The 25,272-nt window shown below is 39.4% G+C and overlaps 1 protein-coding gene across 2 annotated transcripts in view; it reads right to left on the bottom strand.

Annotated features, from left to right (window-relative positions):
- alcama (activated leukocyte cell adhesion molecule a) overlaps window positions 1-24,698 on the bottom strand; it is a 137,073-nt gene extending 112,375 nt beyond the window's left edge. For both annotated transcript variants that reach the window (XM_062059963.1, XM_062059964.1), the window contains exon 1: window positions 24,415-24,698. In XM_062059963.1, coding sequence (XP_061915947.1) covers window positions 24,415-24,481 — 67 coding nt within the window. In that variant the 5' untranslated portion in view covers window positions 24,482-24,698. The remainder of the gene's footprint in view (window positions 1-24,414) is intronic.
- Between the last annotated feature and the right edge of the window lie 574 nt (window positions 24,699-25,272).

Genomic DNA, 25,272 nt, shown 5'->3' with positions numbered 1-25,272 from the left:
TTTTGTTGAATGTACATTAGTTTTTACATCATTATATTGTTAATGGAAAAACAGTACAAGTTATTTTTTTAATTCTGGCAAATCAGCTGCCAGTTTTTCTACCGTAAAAACAAATGTATCGTTTTTCCATTTACAGTAATACACCGTTAAAAACAACAACCGTAGATTTCACAGTCAAAAACTGGCGGCTCAGTCAACAGAATTTTAACGCAAAAAACAGTAGTAGTTTTTTTCAATTTACAGTAATATGCTGTATAGAACGTAAAATGTATTGTCATTTTTATTAATTTGATGGGTAGTTTGCTGTAAGTGAAGTGTTTTTATTTAGACAAAAAAATGTGTTGGAAAGTATGATAATATACTGTAATATTTGTTGCAATATTGGATACTATTAAAGTTTAAAAGGTATGCAATTTCAAACAGTACATATATTTTTTCTGTCAAAATGAAAAAAAAAAAGTACATGTAGTGAGAAAATATTGTGTATTTTATTGACACATAATTTCCAAGTATTTGCGGGCCAGACAAAATGATGTCAAGGGCCAGATCTGGCCCCCGGGCCTTAAGTTTGACACCTGTGTTGTAAACAATTTAGTGGTACTCACAGCTCAAAATCGGCGGAATGGCTTTTATTGGGTTTGGTGCCTGAACTCTTTATATGTTTTAAGGACAATACACTAGAAATGCACTTTGATCAACTTTAAAGTAACCTAAATTGCGAACTGTAAGCAACAATGTTTTTGCTTCACTTTGAATCCTGCGGTTTATAAAACAGAGCGGCCGATTTATGGATTTTGTCCGGTGGTCGGCCCACTGCTTGTATAGCTTGTACAGATTACTATGCACTGAAAAGGAGTCAACACACACTCACACAACCGTTATTGTCTAAATAGCTGGAACAAAAGAGTACCAACATAATTTCCTCCAGTCGAGCATGATGCTGAGGCTGCATGAGTGCTGCTGGCACGGAGTCCCTGCGGTTCACAGAGGTAACATGAATTACAACAGCAGAGCGTGGCAGTTTTTCAACATAAGGAGCCTAAACAAACAAAAAAGCCTTGCTAATGAAGCTGAAGGTGAATGCGATGGTGTGGCCAAGTTTTGAAACCAATTGAGTGGCTGAAGACAGTATATCTATACTGCTGTAAAAGGCCTACACTGCCTAAATAAAGTAAGTTATATCCAAGTTACACTTCTATAGTATCGTTCCTTGATAAAATACAATAAAATGGTTGCTGAAATGTGAGGGTTGGACAGCAAATCCCCACAGTGAGACATTTAAACACATATTCACAGATTTACTTTATCTGCTTTAAATTTGAGTTTCTTCCAACGGCACCGTAATTTAAAAACCACAACATAATAGACCATACCAACTTAATCTATAAAGCCCTTTAAAAACAACAACAGTTGAGAAACAAAAGGCTGTACAAAACAAGCAGAAAAGCAAAGGCATAAGACATTAGAAAAAGAGAAAGTTGTTTGATAGCCCTATCTGAAAGGAAGGGGCAAGGAGTGCTAAAGCTATAAATTCAGCAGAGGGCACTGTCTCGCAAGTAGGGTATTAATGATAAACCACAGTAAAACTCCAGATGGTTGGTATTACTGTTTTAAATTAAAATTATTGTAAAACCGTGATCACTTGTTTCCGTAAATTCCACCATGGATACAAGAGATAAAGTATTTCCCAGTAAGAAACTTTATTTCATTAAGTCGTTTGATATTCACCCCTGTCTTTGTAATTGTATACTAAATCTGCATTTTCTAAAGAGCTTTTTTTTTTTTTTAATTCAAGTTTAAAAGAATTTTTTTTTCTATCAAGCCATGATTTAAATGATTAATTTTGTATTAATTTATTGCAGTAACATTGGCAAGTCTCCCCCAGAAAAGAAACATAATAGTGTCATCTGCAAACAGCACCAGTTTGATACCTTGCACAGATCATTGATGTATAAAATAAACAATTTAGGGCCCAACACTGACCTCTGAGGGACGCCACAAGTAATGTCAAGTCATGCCAAATAATAATCACCCAACTTCACAAACTGCTTTCAGTTATTCATGATAACTCCTGACCCAGTCCAATACATTACCCCTAATGCCACACCGTTCCAGTATATTAATCAATATGTCATGGTTTATTGTATAAAATGCTTTTTTTTTTTAGGTCAATGAATATTCCAACTGTCAAATATTTTTTTGGTCCAATGCCTTAGTGATTTTTCAACAGATTCTATTAATGCGAGTGATGTTCTGAAGCCGTATTGGCTTTCACTGAGCAGCTTACGTTTGTCAAAGAACTTATCCAATCGATTATTAAAAAGTTTTTATAGTATTTTGAAGAAATGAGGAAGTAATGGAACAAGTCTGTGGTTTGTGAGGTGGTGTTTATTCCCAGATTTATACAGAGGTATGACTTTTGCTATTTTCATTTTGTCTGAAAATGTACCAGTTTAAACAGATAGGTTACAGATGTAAGTCAGTGGTTTAACAATCCCATCAATTACTCCTTTCACAACGCACATATCAATTTAAATCAATTCACTTGAGATTTTTTTTTAGCAGAACAACGTTTTCACAAGATGCAACATTTTTTTAAGTACAAAACTGTATACCGCATGCTTGCAATAGCTTAATCTGCAGAATAAATACAAGTTTAGAGGCATTTTAGGGCTTTTAATGGTCCATCCATTTATCCATGCACTGCAAAAGTTAATTTGACAAAAACATAATTCTTATTAACTACCCTGACAGGGCAAGAATCCTTCCAAAGAAAAATCATACACAATGATTTGTTTCCACTAAGAATATAAATCTGGAAAAAAAAGTATTTATTAAACTGCACCAAAGGGAATCTGGGCCACTTGACCTCTTTTGACAGCCCATTAGTAAATTAAGTATCACTCCCAATTACTAGACAAGCGTCTCTTCACCTTCCTGGTGAGGTCTACCGGTGACGCTGCTGAACAGAATACTTAAGAGTCAACTTAAGCACCTTATCAATAAAACAGCTTAAACACTAACAAAATAATTGCTTGTGGGAGGAATTGCCATGTAAACAATCATCTCTTGACTTCTTTAAATCAAAAGAAAAATAATGTGAGGAGTCTGAGGACACATACTTTCTTCTGTCACAAATGTGTTCTTATCTACTAGAATGTTGTTCACACATAAGTCCATTATTTCCCACTTTATCTTGCCGCCCCCCCCCAAGAAGTTACACATGATAAATTATGTTCCCTGCAGTGTAACTTTTCCTAGCACATGAGGGAGAAACTGTAATGATTTTTGTACCGTCTCAAAGAACAAACAATTCCAGAGATAACATAGAAGATTACAACATCTAATTATACAAAAATACAAAACTTGCCTATCTAAAGTTCTGACTCGGTTTACACAGTAGGCCAAACTGGCTCAAATGAGATTTTTTCAAAATCAGATGTTTCCAGCTGACTACACTGCAAGTAAAATCTGATCTTTATCAGAATCCAGTGTAAAAGCGCACAGGCCCCAACGTGGCCCAAATGTGGCCTTGGCATCAATTGTATGCACAGTTTGATAAAGTGTAAAGTAAACAAATTAAGTTGACCGGAAGTCAATCTGTTGAAATGAACTACCTCTCGTAGATGAAGAGTGGACTTGTCATAAGTGATACAAGTAAGTGATTGTTTTGAGTCACACATCAAGAGTGTTACTAAAACGGCCTTTTTTCATCTCCGTAATATTGCTAAAATTCGTTCTATTTTGTCCACTGGCGACGCTGAGATCATTATTCATGCGTTCGTTACGTCTCGTCTCGATTACTGTAACGTATTATTTTCAGGTCTCCCTATGTCTAGCATTAAAAGATTACAGTTGGTACAAAATGCGGCTGCTAGACTTTTGACAAGAACAAGAAAGTTTGATCATATTACACCTATACTGGCTCACCTGCACTGGCTTCCTGTGCACTTAAGATGTGACTTTAAGGTTTTACTACTTACGTATAAAATACTACACGGTCTAGCTCCATCCTATCTTGCCGATTGTATTGTACCATACGTCCCGGGAAGAAATCTGCGTTCAAAAAACTCCGGCTTATTAGTGATTCCCAGAGCCAAAAAAAAAGTCTGCGGGCTATAGAGCGTTTTCTATTCGGGGTCCAGTACTTTGAAATGCTACCTCAGTAGAAGCATTTAAGTCCCATCTTAAAACTCATTTCTATACTCTAGCCTTTAAATAGACCCCCTTTTTAGACTATTTGATCTGCTGTTTCTTTTCTTTTCTGCTCTGCCCCCCTCTCCCTTGTGGAAGAGGGGGCCATGGATGAAGTGGTGGCTGTGCAGAGTCGGGACCCGGGGTGGACCGCTCGCCTGTGCATCAGTTGGGGACATCTCTGTGCTGCTGACCTGTCTCCGCTCAGGATGGTCTCCTGCTGGCCCCACTATGGACTGGACTCTCACTATTATGTTAGATCCACTATGGACTGGACTTTCACAATATTATGCCAGACCCACTCAACATCCATTGCATCCGGTCTCCCCTAAAGGGTCACCCACATCTGTGGTTCTTTTCAAGGTTTCTCATAGTCATTCTCATTGACATCCCACTGGGTTGTGAGTTTTTCCTTGCCCTGATGTGGGATCTGAACCGAGGATGTCGTTGTGGCTTGTGCAGCCCTTTGAGACACTTGTGATTTGGTGCTATATAAATAAACATTGATTGATTGATTGATTATATATTTACTTTGATATCTAAATCGATGTTTTCGAAACTTAAGATGACATTTTTGTTGCAGCAGCAGCTTCGATAGACACGGCTGGTAGCTTTTTTCGACAAAGCGGCTCATTTCGACACCGAATTCCGTAACTGGACAAGGAATTCGCTACTACACAAGAAAACATGGACACCACAGGTTAGCGTGTCAGTGGGTTTGTGCTGTGGCTAATGTGTAGAGGAAGCAGGCAGATGATGGAAAACAACTGCAGAAGGAGGAAGAAAAGAACTGCAAAAAGGAAAGTGATCGTGCTGCGCATGCAAACCACATAACTTGACCGAAGAGGACGTAAAAGTCGCATTCAGGTTAGAAATATTAATAAAAATAGATTCAAATCAGATTCGCACTACTTGTCCTGATGTGGCCTAAATCTGATGCGAACAGATATGATGCACTTTGGAGCGTCTACACTGGCAAAAACAAATCATATCTGTGTCACTTGAGGGCAAATCAATCCGATTTGGTTTACAGTGTAAAATGGGCCATTGTCTATCGTGGCAAAAAGTGCTGCTGCAGTAGAATGTTAGGGCATTGGACGGAACTAGCTAAATTTTATCAATATTGTCTTGTAATATTTTTTAGTGGAGAAAAACCTGTAATTTGTACAGCAATGACTGTATTTTTGGACTATAAGGCGCACTCAAAATCCTTTAATTTTCTTAAAACTCGACAGTGCACCTCATAATCCGGTGCGCCTAATGTACGGAACAATTTAGGTTGTGCTCACCGACCTCAAAGCTATTTATTTTGGTACATAGTGAAATGATAAGTGTGACCAGTAGATGGCAGTCACACATAAGAGATATGTGTAGACTGCAATATGATGGCAGTCACACATAAGAGATATGTTTAGACTGCAATATGACTCAAGTAAACAACACCAACATTTTACATGTTCCATTGAAAATATAGAACATTACACATGGCATTTAAAAATCTATTAAAATGTTTTAGTACGACTTTGGTAAGCTATGAAGCTGCACCGCTTGATAGATTGTACTGTGCTTCAACATACAAGTATTATTATGGTGTGTGTATAAGGTAAGACATATCTGCTGTTTTGTGTTGAAATATTATGCAAAAGCAACTTGTCTTACCTTCTGGTACCTGCTGATCTGTATTTGGGATCTGCATAAATCCTGAAAATTTGCGTGCATCCGCCTTTGTAGTCGATAAGCTTCTTTTTCTCTATCTTCTTGTTATAGGACATTCATCCTCCGCTGTTTCCATTTCTAATATAAAGTAGCGTAAAGTTCTAACTTATATCTCGCTATGGAAGCGCTAAAAACTACCAGTGTAGTGAGTTTACATAATTCACCCACGGAACTTTAGTTATTAGAGAGTTCCGGTCGGACGGTTTCACACTTGTTGCACTAGTGAGCCATGGATGAGGAGATGCTGCTCCGTTGTTGATTTAAATAAAGTCTGAATGTCATTAAAATAGTTAGCTCCATCTTATGACACGTCTTCCACACCCGTCCTTGCACGCTACACCGCTACAACCAAGACGCCGGAGAAAAGACGCTGTCGAAGGTGAGCCACGTAAATAAGACCGCCCACAAAACGGCGCATCCTGAAGCGACTGTCAGAAAGCGGCTTGAAGATGATCAGTAAAACATAATCTATGCAACATTTTGACCAAAGAACCACCATTACATGTTATGTAGATCACAAGGAAGTGTTTTCCATTTACAAAAAAAAAATAATAAGACTCCTTTAATGCTCCCTATAATCCGGTGCCTTTGTATGAAAATAAACCTGACTAGACCTGCTCATTGGCAGTGTGCCTTATAATCTTGTGTGCTCTATGGTCCGGAAAATACGGTATTTTAACAATTTAAATGTTTTGGATTAAAATTGTGTTCTTTCATCTGCAAACCACTAGCAATTTAATCAACTACACTTCTGCTGAATCTGAAAAAGGGCCAACATTTTCCCATTTTTTGCAAATGTATATATAGTTCCCAGTAATATACCAACATCTACTTGTGTAGGTAACAAAATAAATACATGCTTCTATTTTCCACACCACAGAAATATGTTCCCCTGAGAAAGAGTTTCTCAATGAATGAGATCGGCTGTGTTCTTCAAGTTCTTCTTCAGCAGCATGTCACTGACAATGGCTTGAGGCCATCTATGGAAGGAGGGTGGTGAACGCCAGGGCTGGACAAAGACACAGCCTTCAAAACAGTTGAATGCGAGGTCAACAACTACATTGTGGAACCATAGGAAGCACTTTGTAATGCATCAGGAGTGTGTGTGGGGGGGGGAGATAATCACTCCTCTGTTGAAAAATCCAACTTTATGATATTAATACAGGTAGATTTTTCAATTTGATTGGGCCTAGGGTTTTAAGTGAAAGGTCCACCTTTTGCACGAAAGCTGCGTCAACTCAATTGACTTCCCTCAACCTTGACAAACTCCAAATGAAGGATCGACACTAGGGCTGGGCGATATGACTAAAAAATGTATCACGATATAAGTGTTTCATATCAGTCGATATCGATAATTATTGATAAAAAAAAACAAAAAACCTTTTCTAAATAAAGACCAGGAGAAAAAAGGCTGAATTTAAATACTTTTATTTTAAATATAACCTTTAACCTTTAGAACGAGGTCAGCATTATGAAAAACAGTCAAATAAATGAAGATACTGGTCGATGTGCAAATATTGACATTAAATAAATGCTTAATCCAACAAAATGTGCAAAGTATTGTAATTAAGAAATTAGTAGTGTACAAGTCAGGCTTTAAAGCCATATTGGTAACAATATATGCAAATAAATAACAGTCACATTAAGCAAGCAGAAACAAACATGTCTTACAGAATATTGTAAACATCGGAATAACCTTGCGTCTGAACATCTGTGACAAAACAAACCTGTTACCCTCTTCAGTCATTTATGGAAAAATCAAACCAACTTCAGTATCTCCTTTTCCACGGATTCCCTGCACATTGTGTAAAGCTTAGGAATAGTTGTCTTGGAAAAGTGCTTTCGGCCAGGTAGAACATAACGGGGGTCGAGCACATGTATGAGATTCTTGTACCCAGACTTCTCAACTATGCTGAGCGCTAGCATGTCCTTCGCTAATTTGAATTTTTGTCGTATGGCACTGCTGCCGAGTAATACTGTCTGCGGCAACAACAGACCACCATCAAGACGATGGTGGTCTGTTGTTGCCGCTTCGGTGCTGTTCCACTTGCACCGGCTGATGTAGATGGTTGTGGCTGTTTGATACTGATGTACTTCAGCGGGTGAGAGCGGCTCAGGTGGTAAAATACGTTTGTCGTGTTCCCAGACTTGGTCGGGACGACGACCTTGCAAAGTTTGCAGACAGTATTACTCTGATTCGTATCGGATTTTAAAAAATCCAAAATACTGCCAAACTGGTGACGTGACGTTTCCTTTTTTATTTACAATTTCCTATCGTGCTGCCGCACTCATATTCCCGTTTCGTTTCACTCCTCGTAGTCAGCTAGCCGTTGTTGCTTTTTTTTTTTTTTTTCCTGTTAGCATTTCCCAGAATGCCTTGCGGTTCAGGCTCGGCCGTGATAGGTCGAGAGGCCAAAGCCCTTCCTCTGCCTACACCCCCCAGAATGCCGTGCGGTTCCGGCTCCGCCTTTCTTCCTATTTTTTTCTAACAGAACACAGTGAAATTATCGAACGTTCTATCGACCCCATTTTCTATTGATATTGATCACATGTCTATCGCGATATATATTGTTATTGTTTTATCGCCCAGCCCTAATCGACACAATAGAAACCCCGTTCAAATCAAATAAATAGGAATAATTAATGACTTTATGGGTGTGCATGCATAAGTAAGTATCACAGAATCACCACTGACCCATTTTTATGAGTCAATAAGAGCCCCCTGCTGCCGACAACCTCCATGTGGTGCCACCGCCTTGGATTGCTCAAACCATAAGATACCTTTTAATGAGAAAGGGGCGTTTGTAAGGGTGCAACGGTACACAAAAATTTCCGTTCGGTACGTACCTTGGTTTAGAGGTCACAGTTCGGTTCATTTTCGGTACAGTAAGAAAACAACAAAATATAAATTTTATGGTTATTTATTTACCAAAATTTGTAAACAATGGCTTTATCCTTTTAACATTGCTTTAAAATAGCTCTGTGTGTGTGATGGATGTGAGCCACCACTAGGCTGATCAGTGTAACAGCAGGCAGTCATGAATGCTAAGCATAACAATAACATACATATACACACAAGGTCCATTGCCAGGGTTAATGCAGTCAACATATTTAAAATAAAAACTAAATAAGATAAGGCTCAGAATTGGCTTCTTAACAAAACCTTTCTACATATAAAGTGCAACATTTCCACATATAAAGTGCAACATTAAACTGATTCAAATTGTTGCTCGGATTAAATAAAATGACAAAACTTTTCTTCTACATACAAAAAGTGCAACATTTAACAGTTTCAAGTCAACTCAGCCTCAGATTAACTTTTCTTTCCCCCTCCCAGCCTTTAACCCTGGTGACTTTCACTCAATTTTCATGTTTTTTGCCAGAAAATTCAGTTTATCCACATTGTCTGCAGAAAGAGCAGATCTGCTTGCAGTTAAAATGTCTCCAGCTGTGGAAAGTACCCTTTCACCGGGCACGGAGGTAGCAGGTATGGCGAAGTAGTGCCTGGCTAACTTGGCAATAAGAGGATATATGGGCTCATGGTTCTTCCACCATAGAAGTGGGTCAAAATCTAGTTTTTAATGCAATATGGTCTTAAATCTGCTGCTATAAAAACACCAACTGCATTTGTTATTGCTTTAGCCCTGCCTGACTCGCCGAGGAGAAGCTGCTTGAATGCGGTGGGAGCTGTGTTTGTTCGTCTTTCTCTTCGTTGAAGCGATGTTATCCATTGTTGTATCACACGCGAAGCCCAAATATTCCCAAACGGGAGATCTAAACGAGGCAAGAGGGTCTTCCAGCTCTGGCTTTTGCATGTTGTAGTAGCCTGGTCGTTGCTAGCATGCCGTGTGTTGTGCCTTGGTGTGCATTGTTTACACAACGTGCGGTGCGCTACTTAATATGTTCGGTAACTCGTTCGGTACACTTCCCAACTGAACCGAACAATACAAATACACGTACCGTTACACCCTTAGGCGTTTGTGAAGTGTCATTTAAAAAACAAAGGCCATCATGAGTGCAGACATTCAGTGAGGTGGCACAATTCTCATCACAGCTAATGAAGCCCTCTTAAAGAAATAATTAAAAGCGGAGCGATGACTCTAATGGAGAATTAGAACAAAGGTCTGGTTAAAAGATGGGTGTGGCCGCCAGCTTTCCAAATGGAGGCGTGATGCCGCCCTCCCCCTCCAACTCCAGTAAGGTTGCACATGAAGTGCAGAGACAGGCAGCAGCGACTCTGTGGCCTGGCAGTGGGGTGTGTGCTGTTCCATATTAATGACAAAGACAGGAGTGGGAGCAAGAAGTCGCTATCATACACTCATTTGGTTGAAAAGAGGCGCCTTCACAATACAGTCGGCGGGAGTCCGGAGAAATCCAGTGAAAGCTAGGGGGCTGCATCAATGACAAAAGACAGAGGGAACCTCACTTTTTGTCCCTTAAATAAGGGCAGCCCAATTTCTTGGTCATTCACCGAAACCCAGGTCTACCTTCATGCATTTCAATGGGGGAGTTCCTGCATAAAGGATGCAGCACTACTGCAAGGCAGATTGAACTCTCTGCTGTTGTTAAGGCTCCCTTTATGTCTGAAACAATGAAACTCTAGTCCCTCCCCTCAGATAACAAATAAACCATTATTTTGCACAACAGAGAGAAAAGCCTGTGGCTAAAATAAGAGAACTAGCAAGAACGGTGTAATCTTACTCCGTTTCGTAAAAAAAATACAACACAGGAGACTCACAAATGAAAAATATAGCTATAAAATATGTTATATATATATATATATATATATATATATATATATATATATATATATATATATATATATATATATTTTTTTTTTTTTACACTGAGCAAAACAATGGCAAGAGCCCTATTGGAACTGCTGTGTTCATTTTTATTATTATCACTTTTATTTCATACGTTTCCTCGTATTTTTGGTTGCCAATCTTAACTAAAATGAAGCGCATTGCACCAGGTGAAAAAAATGTGTATTTTAAAATACCAGAAAACAAACCCAAAAAACACTTAGAAGCAATCCCTACAGTTTTTGAAAAATACATTTGCTCCTGTCCCCTGCCATCTGTTGCAAATTTGGTGGCGACGTCTGTCATGATAAGAGGCGCAATCGTTGGCAACAGAAAATAAAAAAACTAAATGTAACACAAATGTACAGTACTTATTTGCGTGGGGAGTTGGAGTTGGAGGGGGAGGGCGGCATCACTCCTCCATTTGGAAAGCTGGCGGCCACACCCATCTTTTAACCAGATCTTTGTTCTAATTATCCATTACAGTCATCTATTAATAAAGTTTCAAATCAATTAATCAATCAATCAATCAATCAAGGGGTAAGGGCCCGTTTATTTCCCGTTCAAGGACCACATTTTATTTATTTCTTCATTTAGTGGCTAAGAAAAAAAAAATCCCACTACTTCCTTTAGGGGCAACGTGTGGCACTTATTTCAAAACAAGTAACTTGTAGGTATGTTGGAATTCTTATTAATATTGATACTGTTGTTGATATTATTCATTTTTGTTTGACTCGCAAAAACAGCAAAAAAAGCAAACTATAACCTGCTACCCAAGAATATACAACAATTCTTCTCAACAAAAGAGGAGAAATATAATCTTAGAGAAAAATGTAATTTAAAACATTTGTATGCATGTACAACACTTAAGACCTTCAGTATATATCAGTATGTGGAATTAAATTATGGAGTGGATTATGAAAAGAAATCAAACAATGTAGTAATATGATCCACTTCAAGAAACTCTTCAAACTTAAAGTGTTTACAAAGTACAAAGAAGAAGAACCATGATAAACATTCTGAATTTATTTCATCCATCCATTCATTTTCTAGATAATCTTACTCATCTCACCATATGAAATATCACTTACTTCACCAATTATTGTTTATTTATTGTTATTACGTATGGAGTATATTGTGAATAAATTGAGAACAGGAAGTGAACAAAAGTTTTAGCAACTGCTATGTAAAGGAAAAGGTGTAGGATTAAATAAGCTCTGCTTCTTCCTACTCCTTTTCGAACATGTTGAATAGAGAAACTGGAAATTGTGATGTATCATGTTGTATGCATGCATGTTCCAAATAAACTCAAACTCAAACTACTTTTGGATTGTTTTGCGTCATGTTTGTGTGTCCTCTCAATTGCTCTGTTGATTGTTATTCTAAATGTTGCTAGGCCGGGTTTGGTTTTGGAATTGGAATTGTATTATTATGGTATTATTGTGTATTATGTTGTTGGACTGATTAATGAAAAAAAAACAAGTAACCAAATGTTCCCTTGCCTTGTAAATGGTTACATGTTCACAGTTCAATTGCAAACATATAAAAAGCCCACAAAGTGAAACAAGTACCAAGTTAAAGCAGCCCATCTTCACCCGACAGGCAAATTAAAGCCAACTTGGATGCCTGAAGAGGCAATTTCAGCGGGGATTAAAAAGAAAAAAGTGAATATATCCCGCAGCCGTGCTTTAAAAGCAGGTCGAACCAATCACCAAAGTGTAATTAAGATTCACTTGCTGCTGCGTTACTGATAATCCTGAGTGTAAAACTGTCGCGGGTGAACAAAAGAGCCTCTTTTCACATTAAATTATTCCCTTGGAACGTTTACGTTTACTTTCATTTTCTCAAGACAATGATGCTCATGCATCTTTTTGCGCCGACATCGCAGCCTACATCCAGCCTGTGGACCAGAATCTTGAAGAAAAATAAATAAAAATGATGCTCCAATCGGCTTTACTGCTGCCGGTAAGGCCATAATCAAATAATAAACAAAGGTTGAAACCTGAGAGCCCACCTCGTAGCTCATTGTGAGTGATGGCAACAGAACAATTTGCTTCCGACAACCGCACACACCAAACAGGAATCATAAAGAGACGCTCATGGCCTCGCCACAGCTTCTACCGCTCCTAAAACAAACACCCTTCCACCTGTTCAGCGGGCGGGCGTCAATCGAGAAAAACAAAACAAAGTATGTGTTCCACTCCAACCTCCTGCACAAAAAGGCCACAGGAGCCCACATCCGTATGGAGTGTGTGTTACGTAAAGATTGCTGTTTTCATGCGAGTGTTTACGTGATTTGGACAAAGGGAAAATTAACTGCTATCACATCAGGGACAGTGGCTTGTCTATAGCAGTGTTTTTCAACCACTGTGCCGCGGCGCACTAGTGTGCCGTGACATACAGTCTGGTGCGCCGTGAGAGATTATCTAATTTCACTTATTTGGGTTAAAAATATTTTTTGCAAACCAGTAATTATAATCCGCAAATAATGTGCCGTTGTTGAGTGTCTGTACTGTCTGGGGATCAACAGACTTACCACGTTATACTCCATATCAGTAGGTGGCAGCAGGTAGCTAATTGCTTTGTAGATGTCGGAAACAGCGGGAGGCAGCGTGCAGGTAAAAAGGTATCTAATGCTTAAACAAAAAATTCACAAAAGGTGAGTACCCCTAAGAAAAGGCATTGAAGCTTAGGGAAGGCTATGCAGAACGAAAATAAAACTGAACTGGCTACAAAGTAAACAAAAACAGAATGCTGGACGACAGCAAAGACTTACTGTGGAGCAGAGACTGCGTCCACAAAGTACATCCAAACATGACATGACAATCAACAATGTCCCCACAAAGAAGGATAAAAACAACTGAAATATTCTTGATTGCTAAAACAAAACAAAAGACATGGAACTGCTACAGGAAAATACCAAATAAAGAGTAAAAACCACCAAAATAGGAGCGCAAGACAAGAACTAAAACACCACACAGGAAAACAGCAAACAACTCAAAATAAGTCACGGTGTGATGTGACAGGTCGTGACAGTACACTTACTTTGAGACAAGAGCTATACTGATGCATGCTTGGTGATGGTTTAAAGTCATATCCAACAATTGCGAAAACAACTTTTTATTGTCAATATCGGCTGCTGAGTTAACATTTTTAATGATTTCTGCTGGTGGTGTGCCTCCGCATTTGTTCAGTGAAAAAAAAGTGCCTTGGCTCAAAAAAGGTTGAAAAACACTGGTCTATAGTATTGATCGCTGGCAAATGACTGACCACAACATAATTAAGGATGGAGGCCGTCAGAAAATACATTACGATAGTAGCAGGCCGCCTCATCTTACGAGTATTTTGAGGTATGAGCAGTCACTCGGTTTTAAGTGGCGAGCATACATTTGAGTATCAGGGCAAGCATTTTAGTCGCATTTGTGACTAAAAATAGATGGTGCGAGTATTGAAAAGAAAAATACTAGCACAAAAGAAAATACTGATTTTAACCATTTAATTAGCATTTTTCTCCAAAAAAAATCCATTCCAATGTGATCAAACCAGAGGGACATTTTCGGCCATCTGTACAGCATGTTTGAAATAAAGTTACACTATAACCAAATGGACAAGAAGTGTCACTAATCACACAGAAAGCTGTGTGTGCCCCTACCTCCTGCACCATGCAGAGAAGTGGTCTTCCTAGCTCACACACTCAGTCTTCCAACACGGAAGAAACAAAATCTTAGTTGGAGGAACTGGTCAGTAAAATACATTTTTTTCACCACCTTAAAACTTGACACAAACTGCAATGCGCGCTAGTAGCTAAAAAAAAAAAATCAGATAAAAGGTTGCATCCTCCGGCACTCATCTACTAATTATTCCATAAGTAAGGACACAAAGTCACGGGATGGCATCTTTCCACCATTATGGCCCCCGTCTATAGAACAGCTTGCCGAAGGACCTCAGGGCTGCGGAGAACGTTCATGTTTATAAGAGCAGGCTTAAGACCCACCTTTTTGATTTGGTTTGTACCTGATATGAATTATTTTATTGAAGGCAAATGTATTTTACCCATTAGTATTTGTATTTTACTATTTATCCTATTAGTTATGCAATATTTTATTTAGTTCTATTCATTTATTTACTGTAAATTCATTTAATTTTTTCTATTCATCTTCATATGTCTTGCTTGTATCTTATACTTTATTTCTACTCATGGTTCTTACTATTTCACAAGTTTTATTATTTTTATTTTCCAACGTTCCTCAGATGAGCCATCTGCCTCAGGGGTTATCGGCCGTGCTTGTGGGGGCGCTTTTGTGTCAGCGTCCTGGTGGCCATGGTCTGATGACCTCCTGGTGGAGATGGCTCCTGGGATAGTGTTTACTCACATGTCTCCTCTGTACTCAGCCATGCGATCATTTGTCCGTATAGTTGCACATGTGTGTATGTTGTGTGTGTGTGTGTTTGTGTTTGGTATCTGTGTCCGTGCGTACGTATGTGATAATGGTGGATATGGGCCACCGGGGTATTGTTTTTAACTCTGTTAAGCACTTTGCGTTGCATTTATTTTATGTATGAAAAGCGCTTTATAACGTTTGATTGATTGATATGGGCAAAAAAAATCGGATTTAACCTACGCATAGCCCTTTTGCAATTTCATAATTTTCATTGGAGTGGAACGATTCATCGACATTGTCGACAAAAATCGATAGTTTGTTTGTCAATATTAGTCTGTGACGTCATCGCTCGTGTTTTTCAGGACGGAAATGAACATGTGCCGCTGGTGACCGGCAGCAACAAGAAAATAAAAATGGCGATGGCCACTGGCAAAAACACTAGGGGTGAAAACACGGACAGATAGGAACATTTCAATTGAAACACGCCAAAACTGACCTTGATTTTTTCTTTAATGCACGAGCATTTAAAGCAGATGCATGACGGACATCTGAAAGATAGTTAACTACAGTAGTTCTATGCAGAATAGCTTTAACCATTATTTTGGACGAAGTTTGCCAGCTAAACCTGTGTGCATCTTTCTAAACACATCATCATATTTTTTTAGTGAGCTAGATAGTTTTGGTGTTGTTTTCTTTGTTTTAATTGTTGCTGTTTTGACATGATTTTTTTTAACATACAAAATTGATACTTTGTTTTAATTGACACTAAGCCTGTTTTTTCTTTAATATGGACAAACATTTATTAAAGTATTTTTTTGTAGCAGACTAATGAGCAGCAAAGATACAATAGTTATTTCTGAATGAAGTAGTCATATTTATTGTTAGTAAGCACATGCCTAAAAATATCTTGAAGCTGAATTTAAAAGTCGATGGCTAAATTAGAGCCACTGAATAGGTTTACTTTATAATCCAATTAGTCGACTAATGGTTAAGGTAGTTGATAACTAGTTGCCTATCAAAATAGCTGTTAGTTGCAGACTTGCAGCCCTATTCCACAATACCTTATGTCAGACCTGGGCAATTATTTTGACTCGGGAGGCCAAATTTAGAGAAAAAAATGTGTCTGGGGGCCGGTATATCTGATTTTTAGGAACACTAATACAAAAAATCACAATAATGTCTGATTGAATGTTAAAAATTTTATGACAGACCGCCTTAAAAACGGAATGGAATTTAATTTTTTTTTTTACTGAATGAGACACCCAGAATGTACATGAAAATAAAGAATGTGGGATTTACAATATTAACTATGAACGATAAAACACTGAATATTGACAACATATGAACGTCACACCCCCTCTCGATCGACATATTTTACAATCAAGCAAAACGCAACAAACACAGCGAAGGGTAAAAATAAACCCCCACCTACAATCTGATATAGCTTTGTCTGTCCCTGACACCCACATTTCAGGCTGGCCGCTCTGGAAACACTCTGTGGAAACGCTGCTGTGACTTAGATTACCATAGTAACTAGTATATCATACAAAAGCGCAGTTTCCAACCATTGAAATACTTTGTATAGTTCAAAACTCACGCTCATTTCAAAACATCACTGCACATCATAACGGCAGCTACAGTTTCCATCTTAAAGATCTAAAAAAATGATTTGCGAATATCCTGCGGGCCAGATTGAAAAGATTAACGGGCCGCATGTGGCAGGTCTGCATTTGATGTTGTCCAGTAAAGCTAGAGGTGAAATAAGCTTTATGCTTATATGCATGCTATGTAACTGGTTGGAAAACTGCACACTCTGATGGGAAGTGACACCAAGCTCCCCCCCCCATTTAATTTACAGCCTGTCTGAATGTTTGGCTCTTGTCTGGGGTGGCGCATGTGTGCCGCCAAAACGTCATTGTCAATCTTGAAAAGACTGAAGGTGGCAATGTGATAAAGTGTGTATACACAGGAGGCTGTCGCTTTAAGACAGATGTCCTATTCCCATTTAGGCCTTATGTTGAGCTTTACAACTGTAACTAGTATGGCAGACATATGCCAAAGCTAAAAAAAAAAAAGTACTTTGATGTTAAAAAACATTATTCAATGCAGAAACGGGGAAACATCATTAATGACAATGACAATTTACTGATTTATTCAGTCCAGTAGTACATAATCCTGCTGAAAAACAAACATACTGGCATTAACACAGTATCCAACTGTGTATTTTCCCCCTAAAGTGGTTATTTGCAACTTGCTTAAAGTTAAATTATTTAAACCAAAAGGTAGCAAGAACACCTGCAGTTATCTCATCTTAACATTAGAGGTTCAACAAAATATATATATTCTTAAATCCACAATCTGTCACATCCTTCCTGAGCAATCTGGAAGTGTAGCCTTGGAATGAATGCAAATATCCATTGAGTGAGTTTAATTCACTGGCTTTGTGTTTGTGGTGCAAGTTAATGGAGCCGCTGTCGCAACTCGGCTCAGTGCCTGACATCCCTGCAGAAGAAATCCATCAACAAAAAGAAAAACACAACCCACAAGCATTGCACGTACGCCAATACTAGAAACCATCCACTTCACACCTGCAATCCATTCACACACACACGCATGCACGCACGCACACGCACACACACTAAAAGGATTGCCTGCCTTGCCCTCTCTGGACTTCCGCATCTATCACAACACTTGAGAGACACTGGGGTATTCCAAATCAGGGTAAAACCTCCACCAGGATAGTCAGTTATAATATCATAGATGGCACAATTGTTATTTAGATGAAGGAAATGTATCTGATTATTGAGGTTTGACCTAATTGTTGACCTAATCTGACCAACATTTCTGAGAAAAACAAAAATGTATGTCACAAAAACCAAAACAACAAAATAATTTCAGGCTGAAAGATGGTGTCCAGGCAAAAGGGGTCAACTGCTAGCCTTTGCACGTCATCACCTTATCAAAAGTAGTGGTTAACATGTTAACACCCTTCATCAAACTCAAAACAGTTTAATTGGTTCGCTTGTAAAGGAGGCTACCTAACCAACAGGAAGCAATACGTGAAAATACGTCGACAGAGCTGACAGGCTGACATGTTAATATTTCTTAGAAAGAACTGTTGAGGAGGACTGATTGAGGATTGGTTAGACTCAGAATGTTGGTTGGTTGTGATGTGGTTTAAAATTACACAGCCGAAATAATACTTTGTTGTACATGTTTGTACAGTTATTTAATAAATATCTGAGCGCTTTCAAAATGTATTCTTGTAAAAATCTTGAATGGGGAGGAGTGGTGACAATTACACAACCCATTGCATTCTTTTCACATGATTAATATCGAATGAAGTACTCAGTTGGTATTGGTATTGTTTTAAGGGTACTGGTATCAACATTTTTTAAACAATACCAAGCCCTAATATATATATATCAGAGATGTCCGATAATGGCTTTTTTTGCCGATAACCGATATTCCGATATTGTCCAACTCTTAATTACCAATTCAGATATCAACAGATATCGATATATACAGTCAAGAGAATTAACACATTATTATGCCTAATTTTGTTGTGAGGGCCCGCTGGATGCATTAAACAATGTAGCAAGGTTTTCCAAAATAAATCAACTCAAGTTATGGAAAAAAAGGCCAAAATGGCACTGCCATATTTATTATTGAAGTCACAAAGTGCATTATTTTTATTAGCATGCCTCAAAACAGCAGCTTGGAATTTGGGACATGAGGAGGTTGAGGTGGGCGGGGTTAGGGGCGGCTGGGTTGAGGTGGGTGGGGGTGGGGTGGGTAGCGGGGGGTGTATATTGTAGCGTCCCGGAAGAGTTAGTGCTGCAAGGGGTTCTGGGTATTTGTTCTGTTACGGTGCGGATGGTCTCCCGAAATGTGTTTGTCATTCTTGTTTGGTGTGGTTTCACAGTGTGGCGCATATTTGTAACAGTGTTAAAGTTGTTTATACGGTCACCCTCAGTGTGACCTGTATGGCTGTTAACCAAGTATGGCATTGCATTCAATTGTGTTTGTGAAAAGCCTTAAATATTATGTGACTGGGCCGGTACGCAAAGGCAGTGCCTTTAAGGCACGCCCCTAATATTGTTGTCTGGGTGGAAATCGGGAGGATGGTTGCTCCGGGAGATTTTCGGGAGGGGCACTGAAATTTGGCAGTCTCCCGGGAAAATCGGGAGGGTTGGCAAGTATGACTGGGAGACGCATCTGCTCTGTACTTCTCCCTACGTCCGTGTACCTCTCCGTACAGCGGCGTTTTAAAAAGTCATAAATGTTACTTTTTGAAACCGATACGGATAATATCACACAACAATGAACTATGTACAATATCACAATATATTGATGTATTTTAACACTGTATTGTACCATGATATTCATTGTAATGTCCTTGCTAATGCCCAGCCCTAACAAAGGGTGAGTTTTTGGTGGGACGAAAAGGGAGGAAGAATGGTTAGTGGGTGGCGGCTTACTTGTGGAGAGCAGACAAGATGAGACATGCGCACAAATCCACAAGCTGGCTTCAATGCAACGGAGCCTACAATTAACCATGCCTCCAACATCCTGGTGCACAAGTCTGGACGGGACAGGGATGAAAGAGAGGGGGAATCTATCACAGGTGAAATTGGGTGGGTGTTGGTGAGCCCCCTCCCCTCCAATCCATCAAGCCCTCCCCACTCAGCAAAGTCCATTAGCGGTGGGAGAGCACCACTCGCTCGACAAGTAATACCAGCTGTGACACCGAGCGATATGGTGGGTGGGGGCGGGGGCGGGGGTGCTTGTGTAGCTACTGTTAAGGTGGAGTCGAGGGAGTGAACAAAAAAAAACAGATGCATCTTTCTAGACTATTTGTTTTTAGAGATTTAGGGCTTAGCTTCTCTTTATTGGGGGAGAAAATCTCAAGGGAGGGGTCTTATTTGTTGAATTGCAAACAATGCAAGCTGCTTCTTTTTTTTTTTTTTTACAACTACTGTATCAATAATTCAGTTTTGGTGAACTGCGAGGTCATTTAAAAAGGAACCCTAAACCATCTGTTGTGTGCTTCCACACATGTTCACGCCATCACTCCTAAACACACACACACAGAGCCGTAAAGTCTGACCTCCACCCAGTGCAGTCTTCACTGGTCACCATGAAGTGGAATGGCAGAGTGGTGCAAAAAAAAAACTAATTAATTTCCTCTCAAATAAACTTCCTAGGCCTGACTGATAGATGCTGCCTGGGGTTAATTTTACAGCAGAAACCATTGTAGCGTGACAGGGGCGGAGGTCAAAAAAAGCAAGTTCAACACCCCCCCCTGCTTTTCCCTGAACGTGCACTACGAGTTTCTGGCCAGGCTTTGTTTTTTACTGTCTGGTGAACAAACACAGCACTGCTACCTGTTGGCCTGCAGGCAAGGAAACTGGTTTAAAAACACATCCAGCACACTTAAAAAGTTCTCATTTGAAGTTCCGCTCAATGCATACAGATTCGAGTTATTGCTGCATTCAGAGTCCATTAAAACCTGTTCCACGGGAGGTCTGACCTTTGTGAAAATATCAAACACCAACCAATAAGCCTTTGATCATAATCCTAGTAGTCCAAGACAGGATGTGTGAAGCTTCAATCCTGCTGCATTAATGGCGGAACCGCAGAAGAACCATGGTGACATCATAGCATGAGCGCATGTGATGACAAATGTGATTCCCTCAGATTACTTCGACTCACTCAAGTCAGCCGGTGTACTTGAGTCACTTCTTGTAAGGTCAACTTGCAAATATCATTTAGTTTCGATTCCGACTGACCAGAAACACTTGATGTTTCTCGGAAAGCTAGCAAATCAAATCATCCGAGTCTGTTATTTTTGCAGTGAGTCCGCTGACTCAAGTCAGTGAATCGTAACAAATGAATCATCAGAGTTTGTGGTGTTTTAGGTAAATTTTCTACTACTAACCCTCCTTGGGTAACCAAGAAGTCAAAAGTGTTGCTTTTTTACCACTAATGCCAGAAAGGGCATTGGTTGTTATTACTATTGTATTCAACAAAATTTTTTTTGGTGGCCACATTTCCAGAAAACTACGGAAATGTACATTAGTCTTATTTGACATATTCCTGAGAACCAACGTCCTGATGAAAAAAGAAATAGACCTGTCTATGGAAGCGCTCTGCTGTTTCTAACGACCTACTGCAAAAAAGCTAGTCTAAGGCCTCGTTTAAACTGGACACCAAATCTGCTTTTTTGTTGCCTTCAAGTTGACACAGATCAGATATTTTTTGCGAGTCTGAAAGCTCCAAAGTGCTTCAAACCTGATCTTTTCGCGTCAGATTCAGGCCACTTCACCAGGTAGTCTGAATCTGATTGGAATCTGATCTTTTCAAGTGTGACTTCAGTATAAATGCGACCTGGATGCGACTTTTGCGTAATCTTTGGGGAAGCTACGTCGTTTGTCACAACATCCGGTTTTGAGAGGTATTTATTGAAGTCGGACTTCACTAAAGGCCTAGGTGGGAAACGTACGATCCGCCACTGGATTTCGGGCCACTTTGGCCTGCATTCGAAACATGGTTTTAGGCTACTTTCGATACCCAATTTGGATTTGGAAAAAAATTGCAACTTCTGTAAGTCTACCAACCCTCCTTGGGTACATAGTAGCCATCAAACCAGAATAACAAAAATAAGATCTAATCGAGACTTCTGTACTTGATTCCTGACCCAGTACGAATATTTGAATCTTCAGTGATGGCTGAGGCTCACCTACACAGCAGCCTATGTACTTATAGTAGTTACAATTAATCATGACTGTTTTGATTGATTTTTATTTGAATGAACACTTGATAAAGAATGGGTGAAAACGGACAAAATGTAATGTAAGTCATTTGAATTCAAACTAGTCAGATACATCGAAGGCAATCAGTTGGTTTTCCTACAAGCATCAGAAGACTGCTTTTTAAACTCCTCCTTAAATAACGTGCCTTCAAATAACTTCCTTCTAATATGACTATAAAATTAAATTCAATTGAATTCTGATATTTCGCTGGATTAAAGTAACTATACATGTTTTAAACCAGTGTTTTTCAACCTCTTTTGAGCCAAGGCACCTTTTTTTTTATTGAAAAAATGCAAAGGCACACCACCAGCAGAAATCCTTAAAAAATGAAACTCCACAGCCGATATGACAATAAAAAGTCGTTCTCGCAATTGTTGGATATAACTTTAAACCATAACCAACCATGCATCACTATTTTCTTTTCTTTTTTTTAAAGCTTTTTTTAGCTATAGCTCTTGTCTCAAAGTAGGTGTACTGTCACGACCTGTCACATCACGTCGTGACTTATTTCCTGTGTATAGTGTTTTAGTTCTTGTCTTGCGCTCCTATTTTGGTGGCTTTTTGTCTTTATTTGGTATTTTCCTGAAGCAGTTTCATGTCTTCCTTGACCGCTATTCCCCACACCTGCTTTGTTTTAGCAATCAAGAATATTTAATGTTTTTATCCTTCTTTGTGGGGACATTGTCGATTGTCATCTCATGTTCGGATGTACTTTGTGGACGCCATCTCTGCTCCACAGTAAGTCTTTGCTGTCGTCCAGCATTCTGTTTTTGTTTACTTTGTAGCCAGTTCAGTTTTAATTTCGTTCTGCATTGCCTCCCCTAAGCTTCAATGCCTTTTTAGTGGCCTAGTGCAGTGGTTCTCAAATGTGGGTACGCATACCCCTGGGGGTACTTGAAGGTATGCCAAGAGTGAGATTTTTTTTAAATATTCTAAAAATAGCAACAATTCAAAAATCCTTTATAAATATTAATAAAAACCTATCTTTTTTTTCCAAATAGTTCAAGAAAGAACACTACAAATTAGCAATATTTTGCACTGTTATACAATGTAATAAATCAGAAACTGATTACATAGTGCTGTATTTTACTTCTTTATCTCTTTTTTTCAACCAAAAATGCTTTGCTCTGATTATCGGGTACTTAAATTAAAAACATTTTCACAGGGGGTACATCTCTGAAAAAAGGTTGAGAACCACTGGCCTAGTGGTTAGAGCAGGGGTGTCAAACTCATTTTAGATCGGGGGCCACATGGAGGAAAATCTACCCCCAAATGGGCCGGACTGGTAAAATCACGGCACGATAACTTAAAAATAAAGACAACTTCAGATTGTTTTCTTTGTTTAAAAATAGAACAAGCACATTCTGAAAATGTACAAATCATAATGTTGTTGTTTTTTTTTTGACACTTACATGTTGTGGTTAACAGTATTCTATCTTAAGTTGTCGTTATTTATACTTTCTGAATAAATTATGTGATAATGTTCATCAGTCAACTCATTGGTGTTGATTTTCAATCTATCAAGATAAAGAAATAATATCAAAATCAAATTACAGGAAATTATTTATGTAGTTTGCTCATTTTCCTCGACTGGTGCACTAACATCATGTGGTTATTTTATTTTAGTTTTTTACATATGTAGCATCATCTACAAAGATACAAAGAATTTCTATTGCGACATCTAGTGGACACATTTAGAACAGCAGTTTCTTTTATTCAAACATTTTGCAAACTCACTCCGCGGGCCAGATAGAACCTGTTCGGGGGCCTGATCCGGCCCACGGGCCATACGTTTGACACCCCTGGGTTAGAGTGTCCGTCCTGAGATCGGTAGGTTGTGCGTTCAAACCCCGGCCGAGTCATACCAAAGACTATAAATATGGGACCCATTACCTCGCTGCTTGGCACTCAGCATCAAGGGTTGGAATTGGGGGTTAAATCACCAAAAATGATTCCCGGGCGCAGCCACCGCTGCTGCTCACTGCTCCCCTCACCTCCCAGGGGGTGATCAAGGGTGATGGGTCAAATGCAGAGAATAATTTCACCACACCTAGTGTTTGTGTGACAATCATTGGTACTTTAACTTTGGATACATTCATTTTTTGCGGATTATAATTACTAGTTTGCACAAAATATTTTTAAACCAAATACAGTCTGGCACACCAGACTGTATCTCACCGTACACTAGTGTGCCGCGGCACAGTGGTTGAAAAACACTGCTCCAATGCATCAGAAGCGTACTCCGCAAAAAAAGGTGCCTTCAAATAACTTCATCCTAATGTGACTATAAAATTAAATCACATTGAATTCCGATATTTCGCTGGGAAAAAGTAACGATACACGTTTTAAACAACAGTTCCAAGTTTTCGACGGCACCTGCAAAGCGCGCGAGGCGAGACACGTCCACACCTGCCGCCGGTGGGAGCACGCGGAAGTCAGCCCACGGAAGTCAGCCCGAGTCCGCAGGAAAACGCCAATTTCCACATTATTCGCGTGTCTTACCTCGACAGAGTAGCGTGGCGAGGACGAGGACGAGGGAGCCCACGCAGCTGCTGGACAACAAGTGCATGGTGGCGTGGAGTCTGGCAGGGGGGGGGGGGGTCTCTACTTTGGAAAAAAAAAAAGAAGAAAAAAAAGGTTGGTTTTCAACGAAGATGGTGGTTTTTAAATGGTCCCCACGAGCGATGAAAGCAGTTAGGGTTAGTTTGGTTTTAGTTGGTTTTTTTTTTGGTGGGGGCAGTGGGCTTTTCTCGAGAGCTTACGAAGTCACGCTCGCCAGTTGTGGCAGAAATGATAATTGTGGAGAGGCGAGCAGCGCGGAGGGGCGAGGGGCGGGGCGGAGGAGAGGGGTTGAATGGTAGCCACGCCCACTCAAACCCTCCGTAGCCCCCCCCCCTACCACACGCTAACTCTCTCTCTCTCTCTCTCTCTCTCTTTCTCTCTCTCTCTCACGCACACTCACACACACACACATTCTTATATTTGTTACCTTCTTGAGACCTCCGAAAAACGCCTACCTCTTCAGGAACCACCCTTTCTAGATATATAAAGATTTTTATTTACAACATTAATAATATATACATACTGTGCAAATATATAAAAAAGTAAGCTTTTAGTTATTTTTTAAATTTGTTGTTTGTAATTGGTTTTTAAAGGCCTACTAAAAACCCACTACTACCGACCACGCAGTCTGATAGTTTATACATCAATGATGAAATATTAACATTGCAACACATGCCATTACGGCCGGGTTAACTTATAAAGTGCAATTTTAAATTTCCCGCCACACTTCCGGTTAAAAACGTTTTATTATGCTGACGTATGCGTGTGACGTCACGAGGGCAAGGGAAGTATTCGGAG

The sequence above is a fragment of the Entelurus aequoreus genome, linkage group LG10 (genome assembly GCF_033978785.1).
Source record: "Entelurus aequoreus isolate RoL-2023_Sb linkage group LG10, RoL_Eaeq_v1.1, whole genome shotgun sequence".
Classification (NCBI taxonomy): Eukaryota; Metazoa; Chordata; class Actinopteri; order Syngnathiformes; family Syngnathidae; genus Entelurus; species Entelurus aequoreus.
This window is presented reverse-complemented; position numbering and strand designations above follow the sequence as displayed.